Raw genomic sequence first — 13,062 nt, 5'->3', positions numbered from 1 at the left:
GCATTTCTGGGCACCACCACCAAGTATGTTCACAAGGGCCTACACAATCCATGAATGCAAAGTTCCAATGTTGCGTTTTTACCAGGTATCTACTCAGTTCTTATGCACCGCTACTTCAGCTAAAATATTCGCCAAGAAACGATCTGGTTACCTCTGCGCATGGCAAGAACCTGTAGTGGTTTCCTCACTGAATACACACAGCTTCATTATAAAGAACTGTATAGTCACACATAACAGCCAAGTTCTCGTGAGGAAAAATAAAGCCACGGCTTCACCTAATGAGGCTTTCTTATTCTCCAGTGAAAGCTGTCTACATTGACCAATATACAAAATAATTACGGTCATAAGCAGACTGGGTGTTTGAGGATTACCAGGCAACCAGAGGCGTGAATGTGAATAGTCGTACCGGTAACGCCATCTGGTAGAGCAGAGATCAATAACGCAAACACAGAGCTATCAATCCAGTAACCTAGCACATTCTGCTTTACTGCTATTGTCTACAGCACTGTTTTTGCAAATGTATTGCAATTCAAATCTTTTTCAGCAATGACATACATTAAATACAAGAACAGGTGTATAAGGTGATGGGGCTGAACGAAGCACCTTGGGATGTCGCTACCATCATTTGGTAACCCCGTATTACGCAAGGGGTATTGCAGGTACCGAAATACTGGACATGCTAAGTTCCTGTCAAGTAAGCACGTCTTTTTTTTAATTCGTTGAAGACACAAACACCCACTTACGTGTGCACCACAGTGCTTGTGTATGAACCAACAGACTACTGATAGCCGCTCACTGTAAAATAATTGAAGGATATGTCAGCACTTACCTGATGAGCCTGACATGGCATACGTGGCAGGTTATTGCAAAGAGCTTACCTTCTAGCTAATACAGCTGATGAAGTAAACAGTAGGGGTGTGCGAATATTTGAGTTTGAATTCGAATCGAATACCTAATCGAATAATTCGATTCGACTTTCGAATAGCCAGTATTCGAAGTTTCGAATAATTCGAAATGACGAATATCTAAAACACGACAAAGGCCAATGCTGCAACTTGGTAAGAGTGGGGTGGCTAAAACAAACGCTATCGTCGTTACAGTAGGCCTTTCGTTGAAACTTTCACCGACATCCTAGTTTAAAAGCGGGCGCATGTTTATTTTAAAGATAATTATGTCATTTCCGCACGTAAAAAAAAAAGACACGTGAGAAAACTGTCGAGCCCTTCCCAACTTCGCGTCCAGAACAAAGGCACAGACTTCTGGCGTAGTTCGGCTGCGTATTGGCGCATGCACCGTAAAACGTCCCGACTTTGGCCCGCGATACCCTCGGTGATTAGCTTCACATGTGAAAATTTGTTGAAGCTGTGCAGTCACCACTGCCGCACCACCGAGCATGGCGCTGCACTTTATCCACGTATCGTGGAAATCACTTTGCGATGCCTTCCCATTCCTGCTACTGAGGTGCTCAGTGAATGCATGTTTTCAACCGTAGGAAACAACATAACATCACGGCGAGAGAGCCTGACGACAGTTCATGTGGAACAGCTTGTGTTTCTGCATGACTATTTGTAGTCCTTCGGTAGCAGTCACTCACTGCATTATGTGCTCGAGAACATGGTCAGATCTTTGCTTTGTTTTTTCTTTCAATTCTCAATAAAATCTTTTGTATTCGATATTTTTGGCCACTATTTGGCACTATTCAATTCAAATTCGATTCGAGATGAAATTTCGCTATTCGCACAACCCTAGTAAACAGTAAAAGACATAAAAAAGAAATGATTTCAGTTCAACAGTAGTTTGAGCTAAGTGCAATACATGAGGGTTCCAGTGATGCGTACAAATAACGCACGGGCAAGGTATGTTAGACTAAATGTTCCAGTTCCAAGCCTCATTGCCCTTCTCTTGGTAGTGCTGACAGTGTAAATTTGTGTGTGCGCAAGCATTTGTAACCTAGAAACTCAATGTCTGCCTTTTCTCATTTCTAGTTCCTTTTTCGTCAGAGTGCACTGTAAGCAATCAATACACCTCACTTATTAATCAATACATCAGTCAATACATCTCACAGCTCAATTTATTGCTTTGTAATAATAATGCGTGATTCTGAAAGAAAGAAGAACATCATAGGGAAAAAAATGTTAATGTTAGCATTTTCATTAGCTTCCATAATAAATAACATCAAACTCCATCTGTTGGGAACAGTTCAGTCGCTTCATTACCACAATTCAAGAAATCTATCCATTTGCATGTAACATGACTAATGTGCAGGTCGAGTCAAAAGCTTACGGGATGCAAGTTCAACCAAAAGAAAAGTCAAATATCAGCCTAGTTTCGAGCGTATAGCATGCATTTCTATGGTGGTTCTTGTACCAGAGCAGGGGTCGGCAACCTTTTGAGGCAAAGGGCCGAGTTGCATGAAGCCGACACAGGGGGGGATTTTCAGCACACATGTCACAGGGTTGCAATTTATAAACATAGGTTGCAAGAAAAAAGAAACGCTCTGAATGCTACTTTTGGTGCTGAACATTCTCAGCCAACTCGCAATTATCTACATCAGGGTTGCTCACCGACAGGTGCAGAAAGTCGTGGAGGTGTTCATCGGTTACTTAGGGGCAGAGGTTACTTATGAACTTGTGCCGGGCGCCACATGCAGGCTGCAGGTTGCCAACCCCTCTACTCGAGTATGCAACCAACGTAATGCTGTGACCCATTAATGCCTGCCCAATAAAACTAGGCTAATAGTATTCGACTTTTCTGTTCAACCCACATCCTGTAACCTTTTGACCCTGCTTGTAACACCCATGTTTTCCTTTTTCTTTTTTTTTTGGAAAATTACTTTTAAAAATAATTGTGCGCAGTTACCACCACTTTCACATTGTTTAAACATTACAGAAAGACTGCATTTGTGGCCCTAAGAGTTCAAAACTGCATTTAGTATGGCTGTGTTTGCAAAGAAAGACATGTAAACCAATCGCACAGCCCATTCTTCACTGTATTGAAGACAAGAGAAGCGACTAGATAATGCCATATATGTCATATTTTCAACAGTACAGACGAAACTTCAGATCAAGGTGACCTGAAAAAAAACCAAGCAAGTAACTGTATGAAGTTTCATAGGAAATGCCAAAAATAGCAGGAAAAGTTAGTCGAGTGTAGGTTTGACATGCTAGAGTAGGTTTTGTATATAGCGGACAAAAGACCTGGAGCTAAAGGAAAATATGAACATGCATTTCCGCACAAACTTATAGACGTAGGCAACAATGAACATAAAGTACTTGACAAAGTGAAAACTGTGGCTACATGACAACATACAAATGTTTTCTAGCTGCGCCCTCTTGACAGCGGTGATGATTTTGCTTGACAAGCCGTTAAAAAAAAATTAAGTTGAAAACTGAAAACTTCGAAATGTATGTAATAAAGTTCTCACAGAAATCAACATCATACCTCTCCATTCACAGTTGTTGGATTATTAGGTCACAAATGCTGGGTTATTGGTTCCATAAGAAGGTATTTTCTGTTACATGACACATTATTTTAGTTTGCAATTAACTGCAGATGTTTTTACCTGTGAAAGCTCATAGCTCTTTCCTGAATAGGGTCCTCCGCATTGATGTCGGTGTTGAATCTCGGAGCAGAACGTGAGAGGGTCCCTTTCCCAAAGTATCCCTGAACATGGAAAAGAAAAACCAGAGGAAAAGAAATCGTAGTTACTGTTGTATAAGCAGGAACACACATCACAAATACAAAAAAACGTATCACAAGCACAAGCTGACAGCAAAGCGTGAAGATGGGCCTCAAGAGAAGTGGCGGCAATGCAGCAACATTCCATCACCATGCTTACTCAGTCTAATTTTTTCAGTGCTCTCTCCTTGAAACATGAAACACATGCCCTTGTGGTACGCTATAGTGGAGTGCATGCATCTTCAAAGAATTGATTTATAATTTAACGACACAGCTGCTGCCGCAACAGTAGGAACAGTGTTCAAGCCAAGGCTGGAAACGGGTCATAGTAAAGATTTCCCAAACGTGCTACAAGCACAGCCTCATACTGCAGCAAGTGTCTATGTTTAGCCACATTAGCACAAACAGAATGGTATGTTTATGCGCAAGCTGACAAGCAGCAATGCTAAAATCAGTGAACAAAAAATTTGCTTTCCTCAATGTCCCACAAAACTTTAGTAACAATTCTATGGACATAACAGTGAAATGGTAAAAGTAATGGCTAATTAGACAAGACTGGCAGAGCTTAGTCTTTTCAAGACTTTCTTCTTGCGGGCATGAAAAAATTAGCTCGAAAAAATGAAGTGATAAACAAGGAGCTAGACAACGATGACTCATATCCAGAGTCTATAACACAATGCAAATAAAGCAGTTTTTGCAACTATGAACAGTAAAGCTCACTTTAAAAAAGGACTACTACATAAGGTAGATTTGTTTGATAAGAGTTTGGGCAATCAGTTCACTTTTTGAAACAAGACCAAAAATTTGATACATTTACTCAAAAGGATTGAATTAGAAATGTAAAAGGCTTGTTTCTTAAGAACCTTTAGGAAAAACATCGAGTCAAGTTAGAGCTCCAAGATGTTTACAGCATAAACTGACCACGAAAAAGCCTGTCACATCACCCCTTCAGCTGCTGCGCAAAATCGTACATGCCAAGACAGCACATCAATGTCAAAAGAACGGATGAAAAAAATTATGTTTATTATGTGTCACACGTCCTGTGATTGGACTTGTGTTGCAACTCTGAAAACTTCTGAAAACTATGTGCAAGTTGTCTTACGTGTGACATGGGTCTTGATGATGAAAAACGTTGCGAAAAAGATTATTTTTCAACTCTGTTACAATTGCATTTAGCACGTCTCTACACCTGCTCACACAAATCCAGCCCTGAGAGATGTAATAGTTTTGCTAGAAAGTTGTGCTTGTTGTGTAAACTGCTCACGAGACATGCCCTCAAGTCAGTCAACATAGCGCCACTTGCAAATTTGCAAAGGGGAGGCAGTGAGAAAAGCCCATCCAGATTACTCTCCCAGAGCCTTCTAAACCATGGGCCAGTGAATTTTCCTGCATCTGGGACAATAAAATGCTTTTTCCACAAGGTAGACAGTCACTAATTTATTACATTCTTCTATAAAAGCATTTTTTGGTAGTTTGCAATTTTTTTAGAAGTGTAGTTACATTGCTAACCATCTAATTCCAGTTAGTATTTACTTTTTGTCTCATTTCTAGACATCAAAGGAGTGTACTAAATATATAAAACTTTATATCTATTATTATAAATTGTGAGGAAATAATAAAAAGAAATATATGTAAGTTAAAATTTTAATTTTCTGTAACTTTGTTAAAATTGAAGTAAAACGATGAAACAAAGCTTAATGCACGTCTCAAGTCTTCAGGAATATGTTCACATAACTTTCAGCTTTCTTGAACTAAAATATTTTAGGCCAGTCATCCGAAAAACTTAATAGGAAATTGTGTAATGTAGTTTCTACATTATTTAGAGAAAAGCTATTTTAACATTTGCAGCAAGTGCATTAAATTGCATACTACTACCTTTAGGTACAAAATTAGGGGAATTGTCTGAGGGGCTCGTTTTTTTTATTATACACAACAAATGAAACCGACAGACAATTAATCCAAGGAAAGCATAGGGGACGTTATTTGTGGTTTCGTAACTGTACTGTAATGGTTCTTACTTAAATTGAAAGAAATTAAAGCAGACGAAAATTCACCCTTCCCGACAGTGGGACCATCCTTTCTGTCGGTTTCCCGCCGACAAAAAAGTTGGAATTTTCGTCTACTTTAATTTCTTTCAATTTAAGTGAGAACCATTACAATACAGCTACGAAACCACAAATAACGTCCCCTATGCTTTCCTTGGATTAATTTTCTGTCAGTTTCATTAGTTGTGTATAGTACTACCTTTAAGTTTCACTACTCCACTGGCAGTAGCAAGAAATATTTTGCTCCAGATTCAGGTCCCTCCTTTAGTAAAACAAGTTGAAAGGTGGACATGGTGTTTGCTTTCAGTGTAAGTATGGCCATCATGTAGCAAGTTAACAGCTTTCGTTGCATTTGTAACGTTTTACAACCGGCATATATTCAATGTGGCCAGATGACTGCTTTCCTAGAGTGCTATGCATGAAATAGTTGATGCGTTTATATCTGCAATTCCTGTGTAGAGAGTTCTCGCGCTGAGTCGACACTCTGAATACTTGACAAAATGCACAGAATAACAGAAAAATTTTAATCCTTTCCATAGTGACACACTTCTCGTGATCCTGAATATTCTAAAAAATATGTTGGACCTAAACATTCGATAGACAGAATTAGTGCTTGATGGGGATGAGCAAGAAAATGGTGAACGTAGTACAGAATTGGAATCACTAGTCAGAAAGTGTGGTGCTACAATTCATATAGACCCATCATCGTAGGGCAGTGCCTAACATGCTGCTCAGCTGGACAAAGCCAAGGACATGGGTTTGATTCTCGGCTCAAGTGGCCATGTTTAGATGGGGGCAAAATGCAAGCATACTAATGAAGTTAGATATACGTACATGCAGGACACAACGTAGTCAAATTGAATCCGGAGTACCGCACTACGCCATGCTTCATAACCATGGTTTCGGCGACTAAGACTCCAGAATTTAATTAAACTTTTTATCGATTTCATAAAAATTTATTACGTCTAGAACTGCCAGTTAAAACACGCAAATAAGTTGCGCTACGACACGTAGTTGTGCAGCTATGCTGAAATTATTGCACTTTCCAACACAATAATTTGGCTCGCATTAACTCTTCACGCAACCAACTTATAGGCCCTCCCGCTCAAAAAGTATGCTGCAGTGAATACAGAATGTAACTGCCAAAGTCATTAAGAGAACAAAGTAGCCTCCACAAATTACTATTTTTTTATCATCTAAAGCTATTAATTGCATGTACATCTGAGCAGCAGTTTTAGTTCAGCAAACGAAGTCATTAATAGGCATAAGAGAAACATTGAAGACATTTTGAAGAACTGTAGCTGTTTTAAGTTCACTGAATTTCTTTTCTAATAAACTGATGGTATTCACAGTGGGGCAGCTGTCTTCGCTACTTTGTAACTGATGACAAAAAAGTCTGGTGCACACAAGACAACAGAGCAGGAAACATTTGACAATAAACACTATGCCACAAATTTCAGCGAAAAGAAAGCCGCCCGAATCGTGTAGAAGCGGAATAATACTGATGCAATCACATGAGGAGTAAAAATGAAGTGTAATGAGTTAGAAATTGTTGGTGCTATCCAATTACATTGGTTCATCACCTATGCAAACATTTTACTACCTACACCGAAATGCCAACGAAACGTGCATTCTTGTGTGTGTCAGTCACCCCTCAATCATTGCAAGCTGAATGAAATCCGAAAGACATTCGAAGGCGATGGCGGTCGCTTTAGCTAAGTAATCTACTACTACGTATGTTCTCTCTATCTGAGAAAGGCAACAGTACGTGCTAAACTTGTTACTGAAAAATACAACGTTTCATCACTTTCAATGTATTGCCTAGGCATTGAAGCAATGTGTATCTATACTCCGCATTGTCATGCAGTTGTAACAAGAAGGCAACACCCTCTTTTTAACCATGACTGCAGCGTTCTGGCAAAAGGCTAGGCCTGCACGGGAATAAAGATATCGATTCACATTCATTCACATCTTCATGTTTGTTAAAAGTTACAACTCTTTTACTGACTTTCACAGTGGAGCAATTACTGAACAGACCTGCTTAAAGGCCGCACCCCCATCTTAGCGAGCCAAAATTTCAAACAAAAAGTTAGCAGAGGAAAAGCTGATGTGTTGAACACCATGTGCATGCACTGGCGAATTCAGAGGGATCACTTCCACTTGTTCGTTCATCAGTCTATGGTGTCGTTGGAAGCGGCTGTGAATAGTTTCAAGGCAACAGCAAATCCTAACACCTCAGGTGGCACCAAAGATGGCTAGGACCATAGGCGGGCGCACAGGGGGGGCACAAAATCTGCCCCGTACATTGACCGTTCAAGTCACCTAAGAGGGGGGGGGGGTGCAAACTCTGCCCTGCGATGAACCTTCACCCCCCCCCTGATGGGGAGCCCTGCGCACGCCTATGACTAGGACTACAAAACTGCTTACGAACCAAGTATAACCAGCAGCAGCACTGAGAGCAAACGTGAATAGCAAACTGCGTGACGCGCATAAGTGAGAGAATAAAGGTTTGAAAGGGGCAGCATCACTTTTGCGGAGGTGGACCCGCATGGCAGATTACGGCAGATTTCACACTCGTAGTATGGAAAAACTTACAAGAGAAAAACATTTGGTCCCACATAAGAACTGCACCTCGTGAAGTCATGAAGAAAGTGTGACCGTTAAGTCCACATGGCGACTGCACGAGCACATCTCCTGTTGCACTTTAAACTCCTTCTCGCCTTTGAGGCAGGCAAACAAAAAGCTTAGACGTAACTGCAGCAAAATACGGTGATAATGTGTGGTCACAAAATCCCATGACTTGCACAAACAGCAGTGACTCTTCCACACAACACGAGCATAGCAAATAGGGTCTGCGACAAATCATCAGTACATAATACGGCCTGCTTGCTTTAACACCATCGTGCTCTTGCAGAAGCCTTTACGGTGCAGCTTTTCAGTCGGTATGGTATTAGCATGCATTATCTGTGTACACACACGCTACAGGGCCGGGTGATGTGCATAGTGCTGACAATGATGCCACGCTCACAAGACTTCATCTGCACTACTCAGGCTTGTGAAGTATGTGGGCTTTAATGAGATTCTTTAAAGGGACACTAAAAAGCAAAATAATTTTTTCATATAAGTAAACTACTCTTTCATGATACCGAAAACACCATGCTTACTGCGAACGCTTAGTAAGCGAGAAAACGTGCAAAAACAAAATGTGGGTGGCGACGTCACCTTGAAGTTTCCGCACCATTCGCCGTGACGCCACATGTTTTGACAGGGCCTACTAGGGGTTACGTAGTCCCTAATCGGTAAAAATGAAGTACATTGTCCTCTGAGGGGGCCATAGACTTAAAGGGGTCATGAACCACTTTTCCAAGTAATGATCTAATGGCCTCAGTATCGGAGTGTACTGCCTCCCGAATCGATTGCCGCAAAAATTTCTCGAATCCGTCAAGAATCAGCGGAGTTACGGGGGTTTGGCGCACGCTCCCAGCGCTTTCTCTCTTTTCTCGTGCCGACGAGCGCACTGGAAGCTAGACAGGGAGGGATGGCATGGGGGAAAGAAGTTACGCCAGCGCGCGTCATGAAACGCGATCGCTCTCCCGCTGTGATTCGCTTGCGCGAGTGCGGCTACCATGTACTGAGGAGTGCGGCGCCGGCAAGTGGCGGCACCTGGCGGCAAGAAGCGCATCTGATCCGAACGCCGCTCTCGATTTACGTCGGCTATCGGCCAATAAGCATGCTATGTCTCTTGCGACGTACAGCGGACCGACGCCCCGCCCACCGACGAGAGTGAGAACCGGCCTCTGTTTGAAAAGAGGGTGCCTGGGGAAACGGCAACTTCGCGCTCCGCTTGTGGCCATTACACGGCGCGCACGACTGTAATATTTGGCAGAGCAGTTCATAGCCGTGTCAGCTTTCCGCAGGATGTGTTTTTTCAATCAGCCCAAGGGGTGCTTCATGACCCCTTTAACATACCAAGTTTGGGGTAATCTTGTTGAGCCAATGGCGCTCAAATACGATAAATACACTTTGAGATTCGTGTCGTGACACAAGGGGAATTTCGGTGCGAAATTTAAAAATTAAACTTCGAACTTGATTTTCTCCTCTATTAATAAATTTATGATGGCAAAATTAATGACATCTGAGTTCTGAGAGCACAATTTATCGATCTAAACCGATTCATTGTTCCTCTTTAGTGTCCCTTTAACAGCACCTCCTATTACTGCTGCTCAGTGAACTCCATTAGATTGGCTCATGTTTTTTTTGGTTTCTTTCCTTGTGTTATGCCTATATTTTTATCCCTGCATCTCCTCTTCCTGTGCAGGGTAGTCAACCAGAACTACATCTGTCTGTCCATGCATTCCCTTGAGCTCATTTAAAGGAGTACTGACACGATTTTGAGACATCGCAAAAGGGACATTTTTCGTTTCCTTGGTATGCAGTGTCAACGCTGTCCGCACACTGGAGTCGGAGCACACGTATAAAATTTTTTCATTTGACTTTGAAGTTTTCGTCACTGAGCATCTGCAAGCCAGCCCCACTGCAGTGGACATTATCCCGACGAGTCAAGACAGTTCCCCCGAGTTTGCGAGTTCTGCGTCCTGCATGCTGCCTAAATCGTAGAAATCACTGTCAGGGTCACTGGACGGCGATTCACTCATCGTTGTTTATGTGCGCCACGAGCAGATGACGGATTTGCCACTAGTACGTCGCCAGTTTCTGTATCCCCGTGACGTCACACTGCTATGAAACGTCACTGAGAAGCCGCTCCCTTGATATCGAAACCGAAAGTGCGTTTTTAAGGAAGCGGTAATTAAAATATATACGATGCATTCCCAGGCACCACAATACTCGTTTTAGGTTTCTCGACACCAGTATTTTTACTTAGAGCAACAATCCGAAAATTTTTATTATTCGTGTCAGTACTCCTTTAATGATTTCCTGCCCTGATGTCTACAGCAAGATCTGAAGTAAAACGATTCTTCGTTTTGGCTTTGTGGTTGGTACACGTGCTTCAGTTTCCATAGCCAATAAATATACTAAGCAACTGGTGGCCCTTGCGTTTCAATGGTGCACGCGTGAATTTCTTATACGACAACGATACACTGTCGTGTGCATAGCCAATATGGTACAGGAAGCAGCACAAATAGTGCCTCCTTTCTTATACAAACAAGTGTGTGTGTGCAAGACCATGCATATCATCGGTTAAAAGTTCGGGATGGATGCTTTGTTGGAAGCGTACCCGAGGTGTCTCTGGGACGCACACAGGCTTCCGAAAGAAATGCGGCCACCGTGCTAGTAGCACGTGCCTGATTCGTCCTGGTGCAGAGTACTGAGTTGGAGATATCGCCATAACGTCGCTTTCAGTTGCAATAAGACCCTTTTGCAGGCTAGTTGGTTCATAGCAAACTAGTAGCATAGTGTGCAATCACGAGAGAAAGAAGAGGGACAGACAGGAGAGAGCGCAAACCTCCAATCGTTTATTTCATGAGAACAAGCCAATATATAGACGGATCGCCTGCACCGCCTGCAAGTGCAGCCGCATGGTTTTCTTGCACATACAAGTGGCACAGACAATGTGTATGTTATATATTGGCTTGTTGCTCTCCTGAAATCAACAGTTGGAAGTGTGCATTCTTTCCAGTCTGCCTTCCTTCTTTCCTTCTCCGTGCTAGTGCAGTACGCTATCAGATCGCTTTCAGACCACGCTAACTGTTTGAATGAGGAAAGGCGGGCAAGCAGCTGCTTCGGTCATTGGACCCGCGATACTCTTTCGTATACGGTTCCATAGATCGTGTGGGAGTGCTCCTATATTTTGGGATGCACTGGGACCGTTTATTTGATCTATCCTAGTCACATTGCGGAAAAAATGAGACAAAAAACAGACAGTAAGCCTCGAGGCATCACCGCGCTTGCGAGACGCCTAACAGCACTGCCCTGGTCGTACTGATGTGTATGGGAGCAAAACTGTGTGTGTGTGTGTGTGTTTGTGTGTGTGCCTGTGTACGTGCGTGCGCGTGTGAAGAGGGCAAAGCTGCAAAGGGCCAAGGCAGATGCATTATCTACAAATAACATTAAATCATAAACACCAGCTCTACTGTACAGCAGCCGTCAACAATGATGTGCGCCACGCGCACGCTGACTTGCCACCGGCTATGGGTGAGCCGACGCCCGGCTCACGTACCATGTGGTATAGAATTTTCATGTCTTCCTGCGACGTCACTTCGACACCATCGGGTTTGAGGAGGCCGCGGCAAATATGCCACGTGACGATGCTCGACTTGTCAGTTCCCAAGTGAAACACCAGCGGGAACGGGGACTTCTTCGTAGCGGGACTGCGACTCTTTTTCTTGATTTCAAACAGCACCGTCGCAGCCATGACGCTTTGCGTCAGTCTATATCAGCACTCGAAGAATCGGCGACAGTACGACAAATTAACAGCACCATCAACACCGAACGACAACAAAAAACATTTTCACGTGCGCCTAGTTGGTTTGTTGTCAGCGGCGTCGGCGGCGTATTCTGCAGTGGCGCCGCCTGAAGTTCTGTTTCACCAGCAGAATGTCCGTAGAGAGATGTGCAGTTTGTTTACACAGAATGCTCAGGCTGAATGGGGTAAACAATAACATTGATATATTTTTTTTGTTTTTTGAGCCATTTCAAATTCGAGGTGAGAAACCAAACAGCCAGATTAGAACTACCGTTCTGGCAACAACTACTTTTCTAGCCGAGTTAAGCTCTAGTCGAAGCCAAAGCGTCAGGTGCGACGGGTGCAACTAGCGAGTGCGAAACAACGATTTAGCTTAATATTGCGTGTTTTGCGCGTATAACACTCAGATGGAAATCTATGAACTTCTCTCCGCTAATCGGACGCGCCACCGAACCACTACGAAGTGTTTGTTGGATCACTCGCCTGAACGAAAACGGAAGCCGATGCGACAGCTCCGTGCGCTGCGAAGAAACGCCGCAACCGACGCTACTGTTGGCGTAAAGGACTGAATTACAACGTTCGCTTTTACAGATTTCCATAGCTGTCGTGCGAAGCAGAAAGGCGAGAGCGCTGGATGCGGGTCGTTGAACGTGTTGGGTAAGCGAATTACTCGCATTCTCCACAGCCGGTCGCGTGAGAAAGTATCATAATGTGGCTCTGCTGTTGCTGTTCTGCGTAGCCCTGACGGAGAACCGTGGCAAAGCACGACTATGAAGCCCAGAAGAGTCTCTGACCGCGGTTCGCGCCGTCACGTAGTGAACAGCTAGAGGAAGACTGCAGACGCGTGATAAACCGTCACGCACACCGCCATCTCCCATAATCATCGCACAGCATCGCGCACGTACGTTTTGAAGG

At 43.2% G+C, this 13,062-nt stretch overlaps 1 protein-coding gene across 1 annotated transcript in view; it reads right to left on the bottom strand.

Moving 5' to 3' along the window:
* Nucleotides 1-12,228, bottom strand: part of LOC119383766 (tRNA-splicing endonuclease subunit Sen2-like) — a 31,587-nt gene extending 19,359 nt beyond the window's left edge. The window contains 2 exon segments of the mRNA XM_037652067.2: nt 3,563-3,663; nt 11,902-12,228. Of these exon segments, the coding sequence (XP_037507995.1) occupies nt 3,563-3,663; nt 11,902-12,096 (296 nt within the window). The 5' untranslated portion in view covers nt 12,097-12,228.
* Between the last annotated feature and the right edge of the window lie 834 nt (nt 12,229-13,062).

Source organism: Rhipicephalus sanguineus, chromosome 2, assembly GCF_013339695.2.
Source record: "Rhipicephalus sanguineus isolate Rsan-2018 chromosome 2, BIME_Rsan_1.4, whole genome shotgun sequence".
Taxonomy (NCBI): Eukaryota; Metazoa; Arthropoda; class Arachnida; order Ixodida; family Ixodidae; genus Rhipicephalus; species Rhipicephalus sanguineus.
This window is presented reverse-complemented; position numbering and strand designations above follow the sequence as displayed.